A 27,024-nucleotide genomic window follows, 5' to 3' on the forward strand; every position below is an offset into this window, starting at 1 on the left:
AAATACTAAAACTGGCCTCTCAGCAAACTACCCAGTAAAAAATGTTCAATGTTAAATCAGCTCTTACAGAGTACATAAGGTTCCTAGACTCATATATGCTGTTACAGTTGAATTAACACTGGACATTTTTCTGTGTAGCTAGGACATTATGACAAATTCTGTTTAGGACAAAAATCTTCAAAGTCATGTAGATTAAAAAATAGTCTACTGAGATAGAGAAAAAGCTTCCAGTTGGTTTTTCAATCCCACAAATCAGTCTGAAATAAATGATAATTCAGCAAATTTCGCTGAAAAGGCCGAATCTGACAGCTGTCATTCAGATAGGCCTCCAGCAGCCTTTCTGGTTCAGCTTTTATTTGTCCTAGTGATTCTTGAAGTTACCCTGAGCTTTTGCATTTGGGTTTGTTTACCATATTGTCTCTGGAAGTCACTTCGGACAGAAGCTTGTGTTAATATATATGTAAATAAATAAATAAATGTAAAGCACAGTAGTCTCAAACAGGAAGTCTAAAAAGAGACGTCATGGGTTTGACCCAATTGATAAATACTCTTCCAGACTAGACTTGGTCAACATGCAGAGACAGTGTTTCTGGTAAAATATTAAATGGGAAGAGTAATCTTCACCAAGACCTTCACCTTCAGAGAAGCATGTAAAGATTTATTGCTGTAGGTGAGATCTGACACAAAACCAGCTGCTTGCTGTGTTCGTGATTGTGATGGTTATTGTCAGAATCTCTCGTGTTCTGGGATATGCAGAGGGTATGGAGGTGGAGATGTGCTGCTAATATGGTCATATATTATATATAAAGCATTTGCAAACAACATAGACAGAATTCTCACCATAATGAAAATAAGCCTCAGACACCTGTCCAACAGATCAGAAAGACACTTCAGGAGGCAGGCGTGGATGTGTCAGTGACTACTGTCTGCGGAAGACTTCACAAACAGAATTACATAGGCTACACTGCAAGATGCAAACCACCAGTTAGCCACAAAAACAGGATGGCCAGGTTACAGTTTACTAAGGAATACCTAAAGGAGCCTGCAGAGTTCTGGAAAAAGGTCTTGTGGGCAGATGAGACCAAGATTCACTTATATCAGAGTGATGGAAGGAGCAAAGTGTGGAGGCCAGAAGGCCCAAGATCCAAATCAAGAAAAAATATATCTTTATTCCAAACATTATGGAACTCACTGTATATACATATATATCACAATCTCATATGTATTTGGGTAAATTATGGCAAAGTGTTACAGGGTCATGACCATGAAGATGACATTTTGATAAACAATATAAATCATAAAATGCTGCTCTATATTGGTTGTGTGCTACATATCTTTTTCAGTATGCCTGATGCACAATAAATAACTCACCTTGAGAAGATAAACTCCAGGGATCACCTCAGTCCTGAATGGGGGCAGAAGGTTTTTCTCATCAGAGGGGATAACTTACAGAAACCTGTGCAATATTATCTTTTTATGTGTGTGATCTGAGCACCTATTTGTGTGTATGTGCATGTGTGTGTTTATCTGTGTGTTAGTGTGTGTCTGTGTGTGTATGTCTGTACATAATGTGTGTGTGTGTGTATGAGAGAGTGGGATGGGGCAGGTCAATTTTTCTGTTGCCAGGAGCCACGCTGGGCTTTTGGATTAAACTACTTTCTGCTGTTAAATCATCAAAAGGCAACCCTGTATGGAAGACAAAACCAAATGTTCTATCAAATCATAGTTCCTGAGTTCTCTGCCTTCTCTTGCTGTGTGGCCTGTCGGATGTAGATTAATCACTGGTGTCCTGTAATACTGTGCGACAGCAGTACAGAATATAGTCACTGGCTGACTGGTGAATGCACTGGAGCATCACGTGTGTTTCAAGTAGAGCTCCTCACACTAGTACAGTGTCCAGCAGCCCTGATTCCAAACTGAGGAGAGAAAAAAGGGGATGACTTTTTTTTTTTAAAGTGTTGCTTCTGTGTGCACCTTACACATCATACTCTGATAGGTGTGTATGACAGTTTGCACTCTGTATGTGTCGTTCTGATAGATTGGCACTGGATTAGTGAGGTCAAATTTTTCCCAGCACTGCTGTAAATTAGTGAAACATTTTCCTAGAAACCTAAAACACTGTTAAACCATTTATATGGAGGAAAGATAAGAGTTGGAGGCAATAAAACATTTGCTAAGATAGAAGTAAGACATGTTTAAGGAGACAGAAGACAGTGTTCCTCACATTTATACACACTGAAAACTTTTAGAACCTATCTCAGTCCTCACAATCCATCCATCCATCCACTATCAATGTCCGCTTATCCTGGGCAGGGTCATGGGGGGAGGGGGGGGGGGGAACTGTGGGAGGAAACCGAAGTACCCGGAGGAAATTATGAGTGCAATCTATTGTGCAGCGACAACTCTGAGCCATGCTACTCATCTCAACCTCCTTAAAAATCGTCCCCTGGCGGGGACAGTATTTTGAACATTCAACAGCAGATTGAGTTTTACTACCAGTGAAGAAACCCTCTCAAGGCACATGCCAAGTCACCTGCAGGCAGGACAGAGTTACACTCATGAGATACGCACATGGCTTACTTTACTGCTTCCCTGGAATGAACAAGAGAGGAGAAAATACTCGACAATGACATCGCTAATCAGGATGGAAAAACACATTTTCTTTCTTTTTTTATATAAACTCAACAGAGTGGACTTTTTAATCGCCCCCAACGTCACGCGATGTAGTATTCATATTTGATGAGCTCGGGCATTACTGTTCCAGAGTTATTCTGGCTCTAATGTTCCAGTGATGGCAGATTTATCTCCCAAGACAGATGTGTCCTTCCATTCCTCAATGATCTTTTCACTGTCATTACAGTACTTTATGCTCCTCTTTTTCTTTACTGAGAAGGAATTCCACTTAAACGGCTGCCTGGTTTTCCAGCTGCACATTATAGTTTTATGGTAGAGAAAGCTGTTATGTTTTCCTTTTCTGATGGAGGAGGCAGTGGGGGGTGTGGGAGAGGGGGGGGGGGGGGGGGGGGAGGGGGGTGCAAGGTTATCACTGCGAATGAAGACGTGGCACTCTGTAAACACAAAGGGCCTGACCCAGAATCTGAGGGGGCTGATCCGTTCACTTTAATGATAAATGGTCATTTTTCCATAAACACAGGACTGGAATGTGTATCAGCATGAAATGGCCCTACCAGTATATCCTTTTCAGGAGCTCTGCTTCTCTCTGGTTTGTGATTTCCCCACACTTACTGGCATTTAGCCTACTGTTTTACCCAGGTTCCATAAAATCATGACAGTGGTCAGGTAGTGTGAGTGTACAGGATCTCATATGAAAAGTAGCGGATGTGCTGGCTACGCAAGGGCTCTGGTTCTTAGAGGCAGAGTTAGAGAAATGACTAAGCTGGTCTGTTGTTTGGCGCATGCAGTGCGTTGTTCCTGTGATGCACATCCGTAAGGAGTGCATAGCAGGAGCGGTGCTCGCGCACGGGAAGGCCAACGCACACGCAAAGGGCAGGCTCTCACACTGCCTTCCCTGCTTCCCGCTCCCTGTCGGATATGGGAAACTGTTCATTTCCGCTGGAAGGAAACCCATCCTGACATAGCCCTGAACTTCGGAGATGGTGATGTAACGCCGCTTGCGCAAATGTCGGTGGGAGTTTCCCACAGCAGTGCACACGTGACTTGTGCTGTTGGTCCAATTAACCTGCAGGTTAATCATACTCCAGTCCACACATCATATGTTGTGGCGTTTTTTTTTTTTTACTTTTTTGTTAGATCACTTTAAAATGTGGTACATTACATTACATTTATTTGGCAGATGCTTTTATCCAAAGCGATGTTCAAAAGTGCATACCGAAGGTCATTGGAACAACTACAAAACACAGGTCCGATAAAGGTGCGATACTCATTTTGTACAGTTATTCATAGCCAAGAACACATAAAGTCCAGTTCACACAGTGAACATTACTCTGATCTAACCTATGCTAAGTCAAACTAGGGGGCATTACGAGCTACAACATCAGGACGATGATACAAAGCACAATAAGTGCTGGAATGGAGGTACATGTAACATGAGTGGCACAGGAGGTACATGCGTAGCATGAAAGAGGGGAATTTAAGTGGTGAGAAGCTGCATATTTTTACCAACTCAACCACATGCAATTCAGCCGAACTTAGCCTTACCCAACCCAGCCCAATCCAACAAAACACAGACAACCCTAACCCAACTCCACCCAATGTGATCCAACCCATCCTAATCCTAACTAACCTGACCACCATTGCCGAACCAAACCCAACTCAATCCAGCCCATCCCAGCCTAACCCCAATCCTTTAAAGGCTTATTTAATGGATTCTAGATTCTCAGACATCTATTTTAAAAGGAAAGATATTTGTAATCATTTCAGGGGGAAATTGTCCTAAAAACTGATTGGATTTTCAGTTTTTTATTGACTTTCCAAAAACGGTGGTTAAATTTTACTAAAATTCAATATAATAAAAAAAACATGTTGCCTTTTTTCGTATTATTATGAAATAGTTTATGTGTAAGGTACAGAAATGCCATGAAACATAGACATGTTCACAGAAATGTGTCCTCACAAACACACACACATGCACACATACACACACACACACACACACACACACAGTAAGCTCATTGATGCAGAAAGATGTGATAAAACACAGGAAGTTGGGTGCTGTCTGGGGCAGTGCTGTGCACAGGGTTTTTGTTAAAAGGGCAGAATAGACATGAGTCATTTCTTAGGAAAAGAACATGGAAAACAGAGGGCATTGTGGAAGAGTAGCCCAGGTACCAGTCCAAATGTGGTTGACCGCCACCACATGACAGTGAATCCATCTTTCCAACAGCAGTGTTAGCCCAGAATCTGCCCAAAACACCTATACAACAAAGATGCTTTACAAATAAATGTACAAGTATACAATACAAAATACATGATGTTTATAATATTACACAGAAACATTAACTATTATAAATAACTACTAATAAATGTGTTGTTCTTCTTCTTCGTCTTATTATTATTATTATTATTATTATTATTATAGCAGCAGCAGCAGTCTGCTGGGGTCCTCACCCATTATCATGGAGATCCACAGGTTCTGCTGGTTTTTGTTGTTACTCGACACTTAATTGAACAATTAAATCAGTTAATTACACAGTTAACTCACATCACCTGTTTTTTAACCCTGAAATTGTAATGATTTTTAAGGTGAAATAAAAATATACAAAGCACAGTAATCTATCCTATCACATACAATACAGTTCCCTAAAATCACAGTTCATTAAAGGAAAATATACCTGTGTATCTCAAAAGTGCTGTACATTTCCCAAACTAAATGTCTTTATTGCTATTATGACCAATACCACCATCTCTGACCCTTTGTTCAGCACGGAGAGACTGTATGTCAAGCACTTGACCCTGGAAGGGGGTTTGTGTTTGACCTTGGTAATTACACACCACACAAGTAGAAGGTACACAAATCAATATCTCTCAAAATGCAATTCACCGTGTGTGTGTGTGTGTGTGTGTGCGGGCGTGCGTGCGTGTAACCAAGCTCGATTTCTTCAGTCAACCTATACTCTCCTTAGGTTGATTCAGTATGCATGAAAATGTTCAAAGTAATTTAATTAACTTGTAATAAACACACTGTGAGTATCTTCTTTCCATGGTAGCAAACTCTTTTTTATTTTATTTTATTTTATTTTTCAAAGAACGGTTAAGTTGAATATTTAAGGCATCATGTTGGGAACTTTGTCCCAATTTGATTTTATTTATTTACCCGTAAAGCCTAATCTCTGATGATCGCCGGTTTATTCAGTCGTCAACAAACTCGTCATATAAGTAATAAATTCTCCAGCGTTGCCCTGACAGCAGACGGACTGAACTCGGTGGCCTCCCCCCCCCAGTTCGGCACCGAGCGAGTTAAACGGGACACGGATGGCTTGCTTTGACAGAAAGAAGTAATGGGCGAGAGCGACCGCGCTGAAAGGGAGAGAAGGAGGAGGGCACATTCAACTACACCTGCCTCAACTGGAGTGGAGACTTCTACCGCAACGGACAGTCTTCCTCAATAGCCTGTCATATTTTTCCCACTCATTCCATATTTTCTTTACCCAGAGGTGGTTGTGATTTAAACAGAGGAAAACACATCGCACTAAACTAAACAACAACAAACAAAAAAAGATAATAATAAATCTAATTGATAATCTTCTACAGCCTGCATCAACTTCCACTGATTTTAGTGCTGAGCTTGGACGCTACGTTTGCTTATCAAATGCTAGCGTAGTTCTTTATCGCAAGCTTGTATCCTGGTTCTGAGGATTGCTTGAGACTGTTTTAGGGAGTCGGATTGTAGTTGTTTTTTTTGGGGGGGGGAACGTAAAAGTTTTGAATTGAAGAACCAAGTAGGCTACAACAGAACTGTGTGGCGTCAAACCATTTGAGGAATGTATCGATAATCTTCTGTTGTACAGTCGAAATTGGAGTCTCGTTTTGCAGTGTATTGAAAACACAAACATCCAAAGGTAAGTTATCTTTACGTCTTCTGGACAGCAGGCTTGCTACTTTACTGTTTGTTTACGGTGGTTGAAACCTTTATTTACTTTAGGAAACACTTGCCTTGTTTGTCTTAAGACTGATTGTAGCCACAGACAGTCTTTGATGTCGTAGTTAGGCTATGTGTAAAATGTTGAGATAAGGTACGAATTCCCTCACCGAGCTGGGATCAGTGTCAGGGGACTCCAATCAGCCAACAAATGGAACGTTCATGTTTTATTGTGTCCTGCAGTAAGTAGGTCAACCTTTTAGCCGAATATTATTTTATTTTATTGTAGCTGCCCAGTTTACATTATCTGGAGAGTTGATTAGCGGACAGTGGTCTTGTCTTTGGTCATGTCTAGTAAAACTATGGAAACTTTTGATTGTGTTTTGATCTACTTTTGCATATCTAAACAATTTTTGCCGATCGCCGTGGTGCAGTTTGTGTGTTCCTGTAGGCTTTCTGTATGGTAACACTTTTCTGGGCACCTGCTTTGAAGTACATTCCAACTGTTTCATCTAGCCTACTCCAGTTGGCTGTATCTTTGACATAGTGGGGCACAAATCTGTGTGTGGCATTTGTAGGACTTATGCGAAACTAAATTGAATCAATTTCAGATCAAGATGTTTTATACTGTAATTTTAACGTTTTGATGCCCTACATTGCAGCCGGACATCCACGCCTGAGAGAAGGTTAAATCATGGTTCTGTTCTACCAAACTTGCATGGCAGCGGAACTTTCTGAGAAATGCTCTGTCCGGGCGAGGCGTTTTAATGGGTAGACTATTGGATACCGCTTTTAGTATTCATAATTTATACAGCGCCTTCCTGGGTGAAGTGCTTATAAATAATGCATGTTAAGTTAAAAACAAAACGGTCATATGCCGATAAAGCAAGCCTTGTTAATAGCCTATGCGCCGGTTTGCTTATAACGTGAAAGGGTTAGACCAAAAATGAACCGCACATTAATAAAGTAACGATTAGGGAAAAGGTCTTTGCGATTATTCATTGGCTTCTTAAATATTAACGTTTTTTAAGTATGTCAGACTGTAACGACTTTAGCTGTTTTTTGTTAGTCCGACAGCTGGTGAAGTTGTGGAGGAGTCTGCTGTTAACACATTTTGTGCAACCAACTATAAAATCGCGTATGATGGTGAAAATGCACGTTACCCGAGGGGAACCATCCACGCTGTGGATTGTACCCACTTCATTTTTGCGCATAAGGTCCACCTTGCTTTGCTGGTTATTGTGATGTTTAACCACTCAACAGCTATGTGCCGCTGGTAGACAGTGTTTGATTCTTGTTCTTTTCTTTTTTTGTGTGTGTATAATTTCATCTCTTAGTTGTGTTAAGTTAGTATGCCGTCCAACTGTCACAACAGGAGTGTATGACACATTGCAATGTAAATTGTTCTCGATAGCTGTTTGACAGAATTGTCTTTATTATGACGAATTTTCCAGCATACAGTACATTCAATTCAAATGGTCGCACGCGGTTTAAGCGGTTGTTTAGACTGAATGAATTAGGCCGTATAGACCTTAGCGTTTGTCTGCACTCTTGGCATAATTTCACATTCAATAAACTACTGTAGAAGTGGTCTGTAAAGCAGTTGCTGTCCGGCGCGTCGTGCTTATGCCATTCATGTGCGCAGTTGACTCATCGCAGTCAGTGAGAAAGAGCTTTGAGCAGGTAGCAAATATTTTCATAGTTAGAAAAAAATACAAAATTTCATATTTACCAGCCTTTTATTTGAATGCACATAAGAATGATTGTGAAATAGCTTGCTGAAGCAAAGTTTTATTTAAAAGAGAAAAAAAGTAGAATGTAATAATATCTTTATGTCCCTTCGTTGAAAGCCTACCTTATAAAATAAAATGTACTCCATGGTTATCCACTATAGTATTGATATATGGGACTTAAAAATGTGAAAGCTTTCTATCTCAAATTTTTTTACTGAAGGTGAAAACCTGTTATTCAAAGCTCTCAGAAAAGCCAAAGGGTGATGTTTTTGAAACAGGGATATAATTACAATGAATGATTCCAGGCTTTGAACTCTGTAAAATAATATTTTTAGCCTTAGGTGTCGGGAGTTGTTTCTCCCCTCAGTGTATGCATTGCACTTTCACAATGATCCAGGGCTTTCCCTTCTCCCAGGTCCTGTCTTCTGCCTTATGGGCACAGAATCTCTGTTCTTCTCCATGTTTTGTAAACCCTGTTCAGGCCTGAAGTATGTGGCACCCTCTTGGCTCTGCTCTCTTCAGAAGTATAAGCAGTGAACGACTCACTTTGTATAGCCAAAGGTGCTGCGACTTTAAACCAATCAGCACTAGTCAGCGCTGGAGCTGCTGGAGAAAACTACAAGCAGGAGGTATAATGAGGCTTATGTTCACCTGTGGTGGTCTCAGTGGATTCAGTGACATCTTATGAGTTTTTTCTGTGCTAATCACGCATTGCTGGCTCCTGTGGGGTTGTTCCCTTAGCAGTGGTCCAGCATGTTTGCTGCTTTCCCCCCTTTTCCACAGCCCAATTCGGAACCAGCAGCTGTGCTGTTCCTCACACAGTACTGCAGGAGAGCCAGTGACTATTTTACACCCCACAGGCCACGCAGTACCACAGGAGAGCCAGTGACTATTTTACACCCCACAGGCCACACAGTACCGCAGGAGAGCCAGTGACTATTTTACACCCCACAGGCCACAGAGTACCGCAGGAGAGCCAGTGACTATTTTACACCCCACAGGCCACACAGTACCGTAGGAGAGCCAGTGTTGCAGGTTATAGGACCAGACAATAGGCCTTGCTGAAAATGATATTCAGCCCTTTATAGTCTAAATTAGGCTGTAAGTGGAAGTGAGGTCAGTGGGTTGTTAACATGTGGTGAATTGTGGTCACTGTCTTATAAGCTAAATTCATCACCCATTAGCTAAACAAAGCCAGGGTGTGCACAAGAGTCACCCCATAGTGCTGTCTCTGCATAGAGAAAGGTCCATAGTGCTGTCTCTGCATAGAGAAAGGGTCTGTACCAGTTCGGTATCTCATTTTCATGATTCTGGTGTGTCCTGAAACTTGATAGCTGTTGATGTACACTACATATATGGCTGTCCGTGTGAACAGTATAAAATGAAGACGGAAACCCTCATTCTAATAGAAAATAAATTCATAAACATTCGACAACGCTATACTTTAATCAGTTATGGATAATTAAAATATGTGGACATGTTTCAGCCCATGCCAGTCTCTTGAAATGTGCTTATATATTTTTTTTTTTTTTTTTGCTTGTAATGAGTGATGTTTTTGTGGATTGCTTGGAGTGAGGACGAATGACTAATGAGAGAGAGTTTCTCAATAGCTTAATTTGGTTTATGTGTCAATTGTGATTTGCAGTCAGAGCAGCAAAAAGCTGCTGGAACCCTATTGGGATTGCTCTGATTTGGATTGGGATTGTTTAAGGCATGCTCTGCCCCCGCCAGTAACCTGTGCTTGTAACTCCACGGTTGCTGGTTTGATTCAGGTGGGGCGCAGGTGGGGCATTGCCATTGTCCTCCTGACCAAGATTCTTAAGCTGCATCAGTTCAGTATAAATGAGTATAAATGGATAGAATGTTAAAATATAAGCTGTTTAAGTGGCTCTGGATAAGAGTATTTGCAAAGCTGAATTATGTGATAATACTGTGGCCTCTGAGACTACAGCAAAAGCTGAAGATGTAGACTGCCCTAAGCTTGTACGCTGAGCTATTTTGTAAACGTCTTGGAATGTGAATACATGTTCATTTCAGCAGTCAGCAGCCCTCCAGCAAATAGGCAAAAGGGGCGCAGCCAGCTTGGAAATGGGTTGTAGATTTTTTAATAAAAACACAGGGCTTAGGCCTTCAAACCCAAACTGTCTGTCCTGGGGGGGTGTGTTTTATACTTTCGTATCTCTGTTTTTGTCAGAATATTCAGGGCTGTAAGCTGTCATCTGTTTCCCGCAGCTCATTCCTGTCATCAAGGTGATGCATTGTGTCAATGGCTATATAAAAGGACTTAACCAGTTAGTCCCGCCTTAAGCTGAGTGGCCCTCAAAATCACTTAGAGACCTGGATTCAGTTTAAAGTGGCATGTTCATTGTTCATTGTGGTGGCTGCAGAACTTGTTAAAAGTGTGTTAAAAAACACTCATTTAATTGAGCATTTAAGTGAGTCGAAGCGAAATACAAATCTTGATTGGATCCAGGCCTTAGACACCGCTGTGTCTGGCGAGACTCTGTAGCTCTGTTGGGTAGAGCATCAGGGACCCTACTTACTCTGTCACTTTCTCAAAGGTGTCAGTTAGCTTGACCCCTGTCAGTTAGCCTGACCCCAGTCAGTTAACCTGGCCTCTGTCAATTAGCCTGGCCAGTCAGAAGGCAGGGAGAAGCAATGACCCATACCTGCTCGAGATATGCTTAAGGCAGTGGTTGAGGACTGTCATCTGTAGATGCTGTGTGTCTCCAAATGAAGGATTAGGGTCAAACCCTCTCTAACCTCAGTTATGGGGATATTTGGATATAAATATGGCTCAAAAATTAGCCTCAGGATGTGCAGCTTAGAGCACTGACAGTGACTGAGGGGAGGCAGGACTCGGCATGCGCATCTACAGCACTAACTGTGACTGTGGGAAGCAGAATTCGGCATGCACATCTACAGCACTAACTGTGACTGTGGGAAGCAGAATTCGGCATGCACATCTACAGCACTAACTGTGACTGTGGGAAGCAGAATTCGGCATGCACATCTACAGCACTAACTGTGACTGTGGGAAGCAGAATTCGGCATGCACATCTACAGCACTAACTGTGACTGTGGGAAGCAGAATTCGGCATGCACATCTACAGCACTAACTGTGACTGTGGGAAGCAGAATTCGGCATGCACATCTACAGCACTAACTGTGACTGTGGGAGGCAGGACTCACCATGCACATCTACTGCACTGTGACTGAGGGGTGGCAGAGCATGGTAAACATCTTCAGGGGTTTGGTGAAGTTGTGCTTTAGAAGACCTGTTTCATTTCAAGGGTATTTTAACCTCTGTATGGCTGGAGCCATAAGTGTGATGAGACTGAATAGGAGGATATGGAGTTGGAGGTCTTGGCTTGGCTATTTCTCTTTTGCAAGACCAGTAAGAGAGGTAGAGCCACCGGGAGCAATATGGACTACCAACAAACTACAGATCTGATCTGATTTCCGGTAAAAAATCTTGTGAATAACACTGACAATTTATGTCTTAAAATGCTTAATTACGCTCCCATTCTCTGTTTTAAGATCTGACTCTTTCCACAAGGGTTCTATGTTCCGGATGGGACTGTGCTTTTCACAAAGAAACATAAATCTACATTATTAGCTCATCCATGGAAAGGATTATGTGTAAGCATTAAATATTAATACACAGATATATTAATGTAGCCTACACAATACTGTTGCAGCCAGTCTCAGCTTCTGTGTTAAATGTGAACTGAACTTGTTTCTGCTGAGATTCTCAAAGGGTTTTCAACAACAGTTCTGAAGAGCAACAGATCTCAACAGACTCAAACAGGGGTCAAACTGGAAATATTTGCATTTTTTGCATTGCTTTTTTAAATGATGGGAGTGAGTAATGATCAAACACCTTTAACAGGTGTATGTGATGAAGCTGGGTCCTTGTTATGCCAGCTGAGCTGCTGTACCTTCCGCTCACATTACTAGCTTATCTGCTAATGAATAGTCGCAGATGTGTGAGTGTTGCTTGGTAACCTGTTCGATCCTTTGATCCTACCATGGTGTCAGCACGTCATTGTGATCTCCTCAGTGTTGGGTCAATAAACAATGAGTCCAAAAATAAAACATGTTTACCACAGCTTTGAGACCAGAATGCATTTTGTGTGGAAAGATTTTAATAATGTACAAAAATGCAGGGGTGCCAGTCAAAAACATCCTTCCTCTCAAACTCTTACCCTTCCCTAAATATTGCATCACTACCATCATGAACATCAATGAAGAGGACTAGCTAGGATGGGTGCAACTGTGGCATCAGCCAGTCAGAATCATCGTGACATCATCTGGGTTTAAATAGCAACTTCCAGCAGAACATACTGTCCTATAATTGATGTCAATGCATCACTGCATTAAAATAATTTAAACAGCTCTCCGGCTGCTAGACTGTTGTGTGGGAGGCATCCGAATGTGGTATAAATGTGTCAGTTAAGCATGAATGGCATATACTGTTCTGCTTGAGTAGTTCTGGATTTTGTTTAACATCAATCAGTAAATAATTTGTGGCATATTTTGACGCAATGTAGATCTGAAAATTGTGCCATTTATAATGGTTACAGTATCACGTAAAATAATGCTTTTGCTATCCTTGTCTGTAATCTTATAAACATTACATCAGTAAAGGGTAGAATTAGACCTTTTAAAAAAAGATTGATTTAAAATAAATGGAAATAGCCCCAAGGCCGCAGGTGTGTTAAGCTCCAGTCAATCCCGACACAAAGGGTTAGGCGCATCAAGAAGCAAACTGCGGCATAAAAATGATGACAGTCAAAATGCTGCTGGCGTCATAAGCTGGTGGGATGCAGGGAAACAGCTGTAGGGTATATTTAGGAGGGGATGAGTGGGTAATTGTGGAGGAATGCTGTATTTGTTGTACGAGAGATAAAGAGCAGCCCCATTCAAACAGGTGCTGGTACCGTATGTGTTGGGGTGCCTCTCTCTCTCTCTGCCCCTCTCCCTGTTGTGGCTCAGGGGCTTTGTGTATGGGTATGTGGGAGGGCACTCCTCTGGCTCCAGGAAAAGGCGTCCGGCTGCTGGAATGCAGGGTGAAGCGCCTGGAACCCAGATCCCAGGGACTACCCAAACCATCCATCCCCACATCCTCTCCCCCTGCCCTGTCTGTCCCCCTGTCCTTTCTGTCTGCTTGTCTCTCCCTTCTTGTCTGTCCTGTCCCCTTTCTCTCCCTCTGCCCCCCCCCCCCCCCCCATCTGTGTCTCTCTCTGGGTCCCCTGCTTTCTCTCTCACTCTGTCTCTCTCTCTCTCTCTCCCTCTGTGTCTCTGTCTGCCTCCCCTGCTTTCTCTCTCCCTCTGTCTCTCTCTCTCTCTCTTTCTCCCTCTGTGTCTCTGTCTGTCTCCCTGCTTTCTCTCTCCCACTGTGTCTCTCTTTCTCTCTCCTGCTTTCCCTCTCCTGCTGTGTCTCTCTCTGTCTCCCTGCTTTCTCTCTCCCACTGTCTCTCTCTCTGTCTCTCCTGCTTTCTCTCTCCCACTGTCTCTCTCTCTCTGTCTCTCCTGCTTTCTCTCCCCCACTGTCTCTCTCTCTCTGTCTCTCCTGCTTTCTCTCTCCCACTGTCTCTCTCTGTCTCCCCTGCTTTCTCTCTCCCTTCTCGCTTGCTGTCCTGGGGTGGGTGATGGTAAAGACCCAGAGGAGTGAGAGACGGTGCCTAAGACAGCTCCGGCAGGAAATGGCCGACATCAAAGGGAGCAGATAAGATGGTTGGAGCTTGGGGATATTTGAAGACAGGTGCTGGATCTGGGTCCCAGGATCAGAGGATTTCGGGACCATTCTGAGGAGTCTGTATATCTATTCATCTCACGTTGAATATCAAAACCAGATCGTCATGTGTACCGCGCGTTTAAATTTTTCCCGTTCTGTCGGTCGCAGGACACCTTGGCAACAGCAAAAGCCAGTTTAGTAACACCCAGCCCAAGACAGAGCAAAAGGCGTTTGTGCAAAAGCGTTTGCCTACTTTGTGTTCCAAGCCCTCATGTCTGCTTGTGTGAAATGGGCTGTGAATGACGTAAGGGTTAATAAGTAGGCTTTTTCCGAGCCCAGAGGCTCTCACAAACCCCAGTCTGTAACGTATGATTTCGAGCCAAGATAAAATACCAGCAACAGCTGTCAGTGCCGGGAACCCTTGTTATGGATTGTGGAATGGTGGGCATCCATCATGTTTTATTGGCACATGTATTTTTATTTGAATGTGTAACCTTTTCATGTGGACTTAATTTATTTGTTTCTTTAGTCCTTTTGGTCATCTTAGAGGTTTGTTGTTTGCATTCCAATTGGGGTAATGTTGAAATTATCAATGTCCTGCTTGTTTAATTTCTTTTTGGTTGGTTAATTTCTTTAGCTCTGCACATAAATGACTGTAAGCTTAGGGTTGTAAGTATGTAGCTGTTTTGTAGGTGACTTAGTTAATGCACTTGTCTTAACTAGATAAGTTGGATAAGAGCATCTGCCAAATGCCTGTAATGTAATGTAATGCTCTCAGTCAGGGGTGCCACCAGGGATTCTGGGCCCCATGAAAAGAGCTCACATTGGGCCCCCTCCACCCCAGAAAATCCTATGTTCTAATACTTTCTGTGGGTCCCCCCCCCCCCCACCTTACGGCGCCCCTGCTCTCAGTAAAAAGGCAGTCCAAGCTGAGGAGAAGTGAGTCAAGTGCTCTAAAATGGAGCTTCAGTGAGGAAGCCGGAGTCTGCGTGTGAAAAATGTAAGGGCAAGGCCGGTGTTTGGAGGACTTTGGGTGGTAATTGCCAGGGAGGGGCTTGGGTAAATAAGGACATTTTGTGCAGGTGGAAAGATGACCTCTGACCCCTGGCCCTTTGAATTTCCTCTGGAGGCCATTTCCTAGGATGACGTGCTAATGAGCTCTCACAGACCTGCCCCCTGCCTGGGGGGGGGTTAACCACTCTATCACTATGCCTTTAGTACACATGGCTCCATCGGTCAGGCACTTAAACATATATCTGAACCGACACACACACACACACACGTACATACATACAAATACAAATATACACACGCATACAAATATATATTCATCGAGGGGCAGTGTGTAAGAGCACCCCCTTCTGACTAAGGTAGAGTGCTGGTGACTGGGCAGGATTGCCCTTCAGACCCTTCTGATGCCAGGATTAAATAAATGATAAAGACCAAACATTTTGGACAGTACAAAAGAATGAAACATGAATGATCCTGTACGGAGTTGTTGGGTTAGGTCTTACCACTCTGTTCCACTTCAGAAAATCCTAGAAGGAATTCCTTCTCTTCTACTGCCTGATTTACACACGCACACACACACACACACATGCACGCACACACATACACACACACGTCTGCCAGCTCTTATCTGAAGTGTTTCAGCTGTGCTTCTGTTTCGCACCAGAGCAGATCACACGCATCGAGATAATAGCAACATGGGTTCGGAATCCCACCAGCACATTCCGGACATTCATCCACTGGAGTCGCACCAAGCGTATCCCACAACAACAAGCAACCAATTGGCAAGATTCTGCCTGAGATTCACATTCGTTACAGTGAGATCAGCGTCACTTCCGGAAAAAATCTGACCATCGAGGCATATTGCAGAGTCAGAGGCATGACTTATGACGCGAGCATCTGCTATGTGATGTTTTATCAACCGTGGAGCTCCTATAACAGTGCGATGAGAATAAGCCTATGATTGGTTCCTTTAGGTGGGGACCTTGGTCCTTAGCTCGGTTAATAATATCTCTTGTGCGGAATGGCAGGTAGGGGCTGTGCCTCCAAACCTGCAGCAGACCAACCCACGACCCCCCAATGCAGTAAGCCGAAGACCCAGCTATTAAGGGAACTAACCACACTCACTGCCATGCTTCTGCTTCCCATCACTACCCCGTCATGTTATATGGAATTTGAGTTGAACTTTGAATGAAAATCTCCCAGGCTAAGGACTGCACATTTTCAAAAATCCTCCTCTCTCCTACTCCCTCTTTTTCTCTCCTCTCCTTTTCACCCAGTTTCCCAGCCACCTTTCAGGCCGTTTGGACATGTATCACATTCCTCAACAAGCCTCTATCTGAGTGCTGGTAACCCAGTAACCTGCTGGCAGGGCTTGCAACATGAACTCAGCCTAGATTAGCCATGTAAATGTGCTGCTAAACTCAGAATACCAAAAAACAGCCGGTAAAAAAGCATACACACTGACTGAATGTGAACGGACACTAGCAAGATGCAGGTTACAGCCCAAATCAGAAGGAAAGACTGATTTGTTTCAGACTGTGTTACAGTTTTCAAAAGAGTTGAAAATGCATGCTGTCACTGCCTAGTCTGAAGTCACCGGCTTCATTAATGGCGGTACATCTCTTAGGTATTTGCCATCTTTATTCAAAACTGTATGGCATGGTTACTCAGATCCAAATCTGGTCCTGGCTTCCTTTTCTCCCAGGCAATGAACAGAACAATTAGTGCTGCTGATTGGCAAGACTGTCTTCACACCTGACTCCCAGATAAACAGGGTGGAAAACCAACGGTTCTCAGTCCTCGAGGACCATGATTTGAGTAAAAGGGCTGTAGGGTGTACAGGAAATGTAAAGGAATCACCATCATATACGGAGTATCTAAATTCCATTGCCACCATAGATTCGTTTGAGCAGTACGGTTAGTACCATTATCTTGATCATAGGCTTGACACAGTTTCTTGTTCGGCACTTTGGTCATATGCTATTAAATATACTGATGCTTGTGATTATGGTGTTTTCCAAGTGCCTGTTTTAGATAATGGAAAGATAGAGTTTGCAAGTTAATAATAAAGACACACGTTAGCATTTTTCTCACACTGGTTCTTGTTGCTGGTACATGAGCCATGGATTACTCTCACAGTCCCTTTCACCTGCACGGGGTTGTGCGGGGGGGCTGGTGCATTGCGTGTTTTTTAAGGTTGCCTGGGATGTCAGTGATAAGGCGATAAGGCCCTGGTGTGTGGACTCCCAAACGTGTCCAGACCCGACTCCTGCTGCACGTACACCTGCTATTACAACAAAGTTTCCTACACTGGTAACCACACGGATCAAGGTTCCCATCCAGTGCTTATGGTTTCCACACTGTAAACCACACTGATACAGGTAGACCTTGGTCAGATTGTTGCTGTTGCCCTCTGCAGAACATGGAAACTATAGGTTCTATGTTTAGCACTAGAATGACCAAGATTCCATATTACCTTAAATAGCCAGAAACGGTCAATATGACCGCTGCGGTCGTTCTAGTGTTAATTGTCTAATTACAATTTTATTTTGTACTTTGAATGCCGTCCAATGAATAATAATAACAATGATAATAATGATAATAATAATAATAGTAATATCACTACTCACAAACACAGTAGTGCCTCTTTCTTGGATGATACTGTGTATTTTATGAGCAGATTGGGTATTTCTTTCTGCAACTCACTTTAAAAAATGTTTTATTGGTGTGCTTATCACCTTGGCATGAATGAAATGCAGAGTCTTTGTGAAGTTATCGCTTTGTTGTGAGTTAAGGCAGTCAGTACAGTATATAAGGATAAGGATTTGCGTTGTTCAGTCAAAAAATAAACTGATATGGTTTTCCTCCTGTTTCAGTCAGGGAATCCAGTTGAGAGTTTTATTTCACTCCACTGTTTAAAAAATCTCTTTAAAAGTCTCCTTACAGACAGTTTAAAAATCTCTTTAGATACAGATGTGTTGCAGAAGGTGGCTGAGTCTAGTTTTTATTTCAATACAGACATAAATGGAAATACAAACAGTCAAGAGAAAGAGTAGTTATGGGTAAAATACATTTTCCTTTTAAATACATGCCCTCAGGAAGTCATCATTTCATCTTTGTTGTGATGTTTGTGGACATAATGGAATGCATTGTTGCAATATCATTAGAGACCAGATTGGCACTCTCTTCACTAACCAGAGTTGGCATGTCAGTGATTTTATGCCAAAATGAGCTGGTTTTAAGTGACTGGCAAAGGTGAAGGGGAATGGGTTGCCACTTGCTGTGCTACTTCTAGTGTTGTATTGCTTTTTGAACTTATTTAAATTGTGGATTACTGCACACATTAAAGAATTTGGCTAGCTTTGCTTGGGAATTTGGCAGGATCTGGCAACCCCGATTCCAGCATACAGACTGATCTTCCAAACCCTGTCCTCATCTGAACTGACCCAGAGTCACTGTTGTAACTGTAACTAAATCACTGTTTCTGAATCACTGTTTCCTAGCTCTACAACGGAATTAAAGTCAGCAAAAAGCAATAAAAAAAGAGGGAAACATAAATTCTTTGGTTTCACTCTTGTGACTTAATTAGCAAACAGTACCACGTCCTCCTACAGCCTAGCACGGGAAACCTGGACTCTCAGACTATTTCAGGTCACTTAGGTTGGTCCTCACTGCAAGTCCTCATATGGCAGCAAATACAAGAAATACCATTAAGAAATATATAATCTAAAACCATAAAAAGTTCCATAACCTGAATTGTTACAAAAGGTGGAAGGGCTACAAGGGTGGGGGTGGGGGGAGAACCAAGATGGAGTCTGGAGTGGTGGCTCTTCAGTGTGCATTTGAAGATGGCAATAATTCTGCTGTCCTGACCACTTTGGGTTTGCTCCACAGCTGTGGGGCCGGTTGATAGAGCAAGAGCCAGCTGCACTGAGGTAGCGGAACAAAGAGGTCTGGCCGGGTAGTAGCGTTTGAAGATAAACTGGAGATACGGAGGAGCTGTTCAATTCACTGCATTCACTTTGAGGTTTGAACTTGATGCAAGCTATAACAGGTAGCCTGTGAAGTGAGATGAGGAGGAGTTTGACATGGGCATGCTTAGGAAGATTGTAGACAAATCGGGCAGCTATTTTCTGTATTACCTGTAAGGGTGAAGTGATACAAGCTGGGAAACCAGAAGGAAAGAAGGACATTGTGTGACACCTTTTCTGTTTGGGGTCAAACGGAACTTTCGGTTGGTGATGTTGTTACACTGTTAATTAACTTCTAAACTGTGCAGTGACCTTTGCCTAACCTCATTGTAAAATCACAGATTTAGATTTGTAGGGTAACGGATGTAACCTTTCTTGCTGTAGTGGGGGCCATTGGCAGCTCAGCAGTGGATGACTGCACCACAGGGTTTTGAAAGAAGGATGTGTGACAAGGATTTGTGTCAGCACCTTTGGATTTGGCTGCAGTATTTGAACACTCTTAGTTCCCCAGCACATATTTCTCTAATCAGCTTTGTGGGACTGAGTTTCATAAGGAACTGGTGGCCCATGTCCCTCCTGACTGACAGACCACCACCAGATTTGCTATTCATTGGTTCACTGTGATGTCACTTCCTACATTTGCTGTCTTGTGAGGTGATATATTGAGGATGCGTTATATTCCACCCAACCTAAATGACCAGCACTTGGGCTCTAGGTTAGTTGTGCTAGAGAGTATGTGCTTGTCTGCTCCATTGGGTCTGCACTCTCCAGAACTGGTGGAGGAAACTACAGCAGAGACATGCCTATAAAGACCATAATGCATTATAAATTGATTGAAAGAGAAAACATAAAGAGATTAAAAGATAAATTTAAAAAAATGTTAATTCAAATATGAAATCAGTTGTTAAAATATAAAGATGTTATTATAGGTGGGTTTTTTATTTTATTGTTATATATTTTTTAACTTGACCAGCTAGTGCACAGAAGTGTTAAAGTAAGAATCTGGAATCTGACTGTGCTGAAGCAGCAAAAAAGTCAATAGGATTCAGGACTTTACTAAGAATAGAGGGTCAGAGAGTTGATGTAAAAGAAATACCATTAGGCTTTTCACAGATCACATATAGGTTACTACTGTATGTTCGGTTTGGTCATCACTCCATTAAAAAAGTTGTCCAGTCATTGTAGATTACATAAAAGAACAATAAGAATGGTCCCAGGCCATTCTTATTGTTCTTTGATATTAAGATGAAGATCATTCACTTCAGTATAACCAGGATTGTAATTGCTGATCATTTTGTCATAGTAGACCACATTTGTCATCAATTTCCACTGATCTCATTTTTTGACTTTGTCAGATTTACCCATCTATTTTAATATTATTATTTTATATTTCTATTTTTTTAATGCATCAGAAACACCATGTTAGTTAGCACCAATTTTAGTGTGATTATATAATAATAATAATAATAATAATGGGAAAGTAGCATGCCTTTGTAATGTTGTTTTGAAGTGGTCCAACTGAAATTTCTTTCATATGGTTGGATGTGCTGAATTCTTTTAAGTGATACTTAAATTTGCCATTGGTTCTAGCAGTTCTCAGCCGCTGGTTCTTTGAGTCTTGATTGCATATTAACCTATTCTTTTCTCTCTACCAGAGGTTACCCCCACAGCCAGTTACCATGGCAGCAGCTCCACTCCTCCTCTTTCTCCTGTGTTTATGCATCTGTGGTCTCCATGGTACCCCTCGCTCGGCCCCCAGAGTGCACCTGTCCTTCAAAGGTGAGGCTGGAGCAATCGCGTTTGGGCCACGTGCCACATGCGGACGGGGCGCTTTGATATGCAAGCACTGCAGTTTCCTACTTTTCTCATGTTCTGACATATTGGAATTTGAGTGCTTGTACATGTCAGACACACACACAAACACACACACAAATGCACACACATGCATACGTGAGCTTACGTGTGTACTTTTGTTTTTACCTGCATGTGTGAAAGACTCCCACTTGTTCCCAGCTCTTGTTTCTCAGCGTCTATTGAATGCAGTTATCTGTCAGAAAGTGTGAGAATGGCTCTAAGCTTTTAAACAAAACGCCCTTGTGTTTGTGGAGAAAAAAAACAGCACAGAAGAGGGGGGGGGGTTTCCCTCCTCTTTCTCCTCCTTATCTTTGTAATTGTGTTTTCCATCTTTTGAGCTTGTGGGTAAAGACTTTGATGGTGCTAATGCGAATGATTATGGTGATTACACATTGTGTGGCAGCTCTAATTATGCCTGACTGCATTTTGAAGATGATTCACCTGAAAGTGCCGCTGGGTTGAAACGTAGCTCTAGGACAGGCTGGTCCTATAAGCAGGAATTAAGGTCATAAATCCGTCTGAGGGAATGTATTTTATTTGATGTACGTACGGCTTGTCTTTGCTCTGACAGTCAGACTCATATGGCAGAGGTGAGACAAACTGGAGGAAGTGGGATGTGTTTCCGTCAGTCACCTCCTAACTAAAGGGTAACAACAGCCCCTCCCCCCCCCCAACCCAGAAAGGGGGAGACTGGGTTGGGGGGGGGGGGGTTGTGTGAAGGCTGGCAGTGTGTTGGCATGCATGAGTGACACTGAAGTTGTTCTGAGAAAGAAAAGAGGGGGTATCTGGGGATGTGGGGGGATTTGAGGGTGTGGGGGAATATTTAGGGACAGGAGGGTTTGGGGAGGAGGGGGAATTTCAGGGAATTTGGGTATTAAAGCCTGTATAAGTTATGCTACATGCCATCATCACCTAACTTCTGCTTGCAATATTTGAACTAAACAGGTGTATCATGACTCAGAACTAACGTTACTTATTTGCTGTATGGCGGTATAGGTGCACCTATATGATATGTATACCTGATAAAGTCGCCATATTATCAATGAACATTACTAATTGAGATGGTAGTTATGTCATTTGCCAAGTTACTGTATGCCATGGACATCTCCCTTTTGAAGATTCATTCTCCACTGTTCAGACAATAAAGGAAATTGTTTTCATGCGTGTTAGCAGTTAAAACTGCTAGATTTAGAAGTTGTCATTTTAAACACATTTTACCTTAAACCTTAGTTCCCCGATTCTGTTTAGTACATCATTGCAGACCATCATCTGGTTACCATTATAGCCTCCAAAATGTATTTACTGTGAAGTAAGTTTACCAAGTTGAGTAACATATTTATAAATGTGGATAAATGCTGTGTGTTTGTGTAAAAGCTAATGTTGGAATATGGCGATGGCTTATTCTCATGTGGAAATGATTGAGAGACAGCAAGCATTTCTCAGCATCTGTCTCTCGTTAGCGCCCTGCACACAACGAGCACTTAGGCACACTGGCTCGTTAAACCCCCCATGGGTCATTAAAATAGCGCTCCTTAATTTGATATGGCACTAAATTTTCACTGACATTCACCACAGAATGCCAAGTCATTACCTGCTCTCTTAGTAAAGCTGTCAGCTTCAAAAGCCAGGTATGTTCAAGCTGGACATTGGATTTGGTGATGTATGCCATTGCTAAGCACCAGGCTAACCTCTCAGCTGTGCTTCTCTGGTTTGATTGGATATCAGTAAAGTGGTGACACCACATGCTATTTTCCCTGTTTTGGGCAGATGGTCAGGAGTATTATTATTTGGGTAAATGGTTCCTCTCCCAATTTTGAGCATTTTTTGTGTGTTTCCTATGGGATGCTGTCTGTGGAAAAAGTTGCACAGTCTGTAACCCTGCTCAATTTTTTTACTGAACATTTAGCATCTCTAAGTGTAAACAAAAATACTCTACAATTATCAATGTCACTTTTTTAAACATTTACAGAAAATAATATATGAAAATTATAATGTAATGCGATGTAGTGAACTGTGATGTGGCTGAATGCAGACCCACACCCTGTGGCTGCTCTCCAGCTGCGACGTTTCAGCATGAGCATCGCCATGGTCACCGCGGTCTCCTGTCCGTCACGTTGGCGCTATTTGGTTTTCAGAATCCACCTGAGTGATTAGACCCCTTTCCATTGAGTCACCGCCGCTGAGTTTTCCCGCCCGCTGATGTATTTACAGCCTCGCGAAGATCAGAATGATACCAACGGTCAAAGTGCCCCCTTCCCCTTTTCCAAGAATAGGTGGGTGGAAAAGTAGGATCGGCTCTGCGTGTGCGTGTGCGTATGTGTGTGTGCGTGTGCGTGTGTGTGTCCTGCCAGTCCAGAGATGGATTGTTCATTGTTCGCCACAGGGACACCCTTTGTTCTGAGAGGCGCCCGTAGAGGAACATTCCGGGCCATGTGACTCGAAAAGAGTGCGTGCAGAAACGTGCTGGGGGTGTGAGCCAGAACATCCAGGACGCGCATAGCATTGCTGTGCTGTCACATCGGACATTTTCCTCAGAATTAGTTACCAACATTAGTTAAAACCTACAGTGATAGTGTAATGAAACACTATACTGTGATGATGTTAAATTCTGACATTCGAAAGCTTGATTTCAGCAAACTCTGAAGATGGATCACTGCAGTTTCAGGCTCTTGGAATTCATGAATTGAATCTCCTGTGTGGTAACCTGGTAAAAACGTGATTACCATACAATGTCACTTTAGATGTTTACTGCCACGTGTGGGCTCACTTACTGCAGTGTGTGGTCTTAACGTGAGAAGGCCTCAGACCCTGTCGAATGCGAGCGCTGTCATGAGTGGAGAGCATACGTGGTGCGGAGTGTGCCTGATGTTTGAGTCTGTGGTTTGAGTGTGTGTGTGTGTGTGTGTGCGTGTGCGTGGCCAGGAGGGGAGGTGCCTGCGTGGCCGTCTTCAGCCTTCCCTCTGGCCCACTGCAGGCCTGGCAGGGGATCATTATCCTGTTTTTAACACAGGAGGAGAACAGAACCACACCCTCACGCCCGTCCTGTGACAGCTATACCTCTGCGTGGGGGCTATTTTGGCTCTAGGTTATCTAAACATCCTGAGCACGACCTGTGGGAACATCAAATGCCGAGGCGTTTCTATGTCCCAGAACAAGAACTTCCCAGAAGACGGTAGATTGCCATCAGTACAGTGTTTGTTACTTAATATACCTCTAATATGCTTGATGTATTTGTTTCATCCTGTTTGTTTTTTTTGGCCTTGGCTTTCCTCTCTCTTCTATCTCTCTCACTCTGTTGCCGCTGTGAAACAGCTCCAGGTTTGAGTGAGTCGCACTAGTCCATGTGACATAGCAATTCTGTACGATGAATATGGACACTTTTTTCTGTTGCAACAGTTCCTTATGCTCACTCTGTTTTTGATATACTGTACATCGTGGCATGTACCACAAAAGCAGAGGCACACAGGCACACACGCAGGTGTACACTCAAACACGCAGACATACTGAAGGGGCAAATACACACACACTGGTGCAAGTAACCATACAGGCATCTATGCATGCACATATGCACACACATACCTTGAGACGTCGGCAGTTGTGTCACCAGCTGGTGTGCAGCCAAAGCTAGATTCCTCTTTCACAAGTAGGATTCCTCTGCCCCCATTCCCTGCAGATTATATCTGGCTCCTTGTGAATGGGGCTTCTTTCGGTTCTGCAAAATTTGTCAATGAGTTTCCTTCCCAGGTCTTTCACAAAGTGAATTTAATGTTTGTTCAGGTAGTCTGTTCTGTGGTTTGTTAATTATTCAATCTTTGTCTGATAGTTGAAGTAATGCAGACAATCTTATTCAGGGGATGTGTGTGGATCAAGGATCTCATGTATGTATGTATATATATATATATAATGTTTGGGAAAAAGGTGTATTTTTTTCTGGATTCAGTTCTGTACTCCACAATTTTAGATTTGTAATGTGGTTAATGCAGATTCAAGCTTTTATTAAAGGTGCAGTGTGTAAGCTTGGAGAAACAAGCAAGGGAGAGTTAGAATTTTTTTTTAATGTTCCACCCACCTCCCACACCCTCCCTTCAGCTCTCCCTCAAAACCATTAAGGGATGTTACCAGTAAGGGCCATGCCTGTGATGTTTTTCTGCAAATGAATTTGTTTTGAGCCAGAAATACATTCTTTGACTATTTGGCAGATATTGTCCTGACTCTGTTTCAAACCAAAGGGACTCTAATGCATCCCCAACATTGTTGAAATGTTTGGTGTTAGCTGGGCAGCTCCTTGGCCAGTTTGGTGCTTCGGTGACAGTGTAAATATTTATCCTTCCAGGTAGCTGTAAAACATAGGAGGGAGAGGGGTGTGTGCTCTGACCCTTGACCCCTGCAGTTAGCCATTTCCATGTGAAAGGGTTTGATGTGGTTGCTAAAGGGCCTCGAACCACAGAAGCTGAAGAACAAGGGCTTTAATTCGACAGAATCCGAGGAGCATGGAGGTGGGCCATCATTCAGGAGTTTAAGCACAGTTCAGTGAGCCATATCTCTCCAGCATTTCAAAGAGTTGCTCGGCCCATTGAAAGCCAAAATGCCCCACAGATGGTTTAAAATATTAAACTTGTCTGCAGGAAGAAGCTGAGATGGGGGTGATTTTTTGATCATTCCCTGCAGTCTGGAGGTTTATTGAGACCATCTTAGCGTCGTGCTGGATGGACCGGTCACGTGTTTATGCTATAGATACTATGTGTAAATTATTGGCCCCCTTGATAAAGATGAGTGAAAAAGGTTGTATAAAATAAACAACACAGGAAATGAAGATTTGTATTATATGCTCAGAAATAGTATATTTTTTCATACCTTTTCTTGGAGAAAAAGTCTTCAACTAATCATAATTTTATTGTCCTGTCAGTGCTTTGTACACTCTCTCTACCCAGGGACAAGAATCTTCTAGTATCATAAAACTTTAGAAGTATAAAAATAAGCATTAAACTCATTTAATTTCTCAGCTTTTAAGCCTACAGCTCACAACCTGTGTTATCCATTTTATTCATAGTTTTATTTATGTTATTCTTTTCTCATCCTCAGTAAGGCTGCCAGTCATTTTTGGAGGGCACTGTATATATGCATGTTTGTGTGTGTTTATGCTGTATGGTGAACACAGTGGAATCAAAAATGTGTCTGTTGGCCTGATTTGTGTCCAATTTGGGATGGCTCCATCGCAGTTGTAGACCGACTCCATCGCTGTGAGAAGTCTGAGCTCCTCTGTCAGTCCTGGATAAGGTGCACACAATAGGCAGAGCTTTTTGGGGATGATCCACGTGTCCATTTTCCCTTGCGCAAAGATCAGGGATTTTTGAATAAAGCCACTGGGAATGGCATGAGAGGAGTCCTGAGAATAGAACCTCCCCGACTCCTGTAACCCCCATAACCCCTCGTGACCCCCTCACTGTGAGAGTGCGTGATTCTGTGTCCTCTGTGGAGCGGCAGACTGGAATGCTGGACTTGTGTGGATTGCTGGTGGATCACCCCCACAGCTGCAGGAGAGACTGGCAGGCAGCCTTACGTCAACACCTACTTAACACTTGCACCGCCAGTGCCTGCCCCCCACACATGCGCACATGCACACACACACACGCACACACATACACACGCATACGCGCACACACACACACATACAAACACAGGCATGTGTACACAATTACAGACACACATGCTTGGATCCACTGATTCTCAGAGACACACACACCCACACACAGAACTATAAATAAGTACCTTTCCAGGAGCTCCATCTCTCCCAACTGCACACACATACAGTGTCTGTGTACCAAAAAACTGTCATATTTAGTAATACATTATCATATATCCTTCTTAAGTATCATCACTAATACGTAAATGCAGTCCAATTTACCCCCCCCCCCCTATTTTTTTTACTTCACTTGCTAATAGCTATTAATGCAAAGTATCATTCAAGCTCAATTAATGTAAATAGTTCAAAGTGGTATGGAAATCATGTTGTGTAATTATGAATTTAAAAATAGCTGGTAGTTGTCAGGAATTGTGCATACATGGCACTGATTTCCCCACCAAGATTATGGAGTCAGAGACTCACTCACACAGTGATTTCTGTGGGTGCTGATGGTTGTGATATAATATGATTAT

General features: G+C 42.7%; 1 protein-coding gene across 2 annotated transcripts in view; it reads left to right on the forward strand.

Moving 5' to 3' along the window:
• Positions 1 to 5,992: 5,992 nt before the first annotated feature.
• The window catches only part of LOC118211175 (semaphorin-3F-like), a 34,533-nt gene continuing 13,501 nt past the window's right edge, over positions 5,993 to 27,024 (forward strand). The window contains exons 1-2 of one of the 2 annotated variants that reach the window (XM_035388108.1): positions 5,993 to 6,539; positions 20,670 to 20,793. In XM_035388108.1, coding sequence (XP_035243999.1) covers positions 20,694 to 20,793 — 100 coding nt within the window. In that variant the 5' untranslated portion in view covers positions 5,993 to 6,539; positions 20,670 to 20,693. Of the gene's footprint in view, positions 6,540 to 6,601; positions 6,802 to 20,669; positions 20,794 to 27,024 lie in introns of those variants that run through there. The other variant, XM_035388109.1, reaches the window with a different exon arrangement.

The sequence above is a fragment of the Anguilla anguilla genome, chromosome 13, assembly GCF_013347855.1.
Source record: "Anguilla anguilla isolate fAngAng1 chromosome 13, fAngAng1.pri, whole genome shotgun sequence".
Lineage (NCBI taxonomy): Eukaryota > Metazoa > Chordata > Actinopteri > Anguilliformes > Anguillidae > Anguilla > Anguilla anguilla.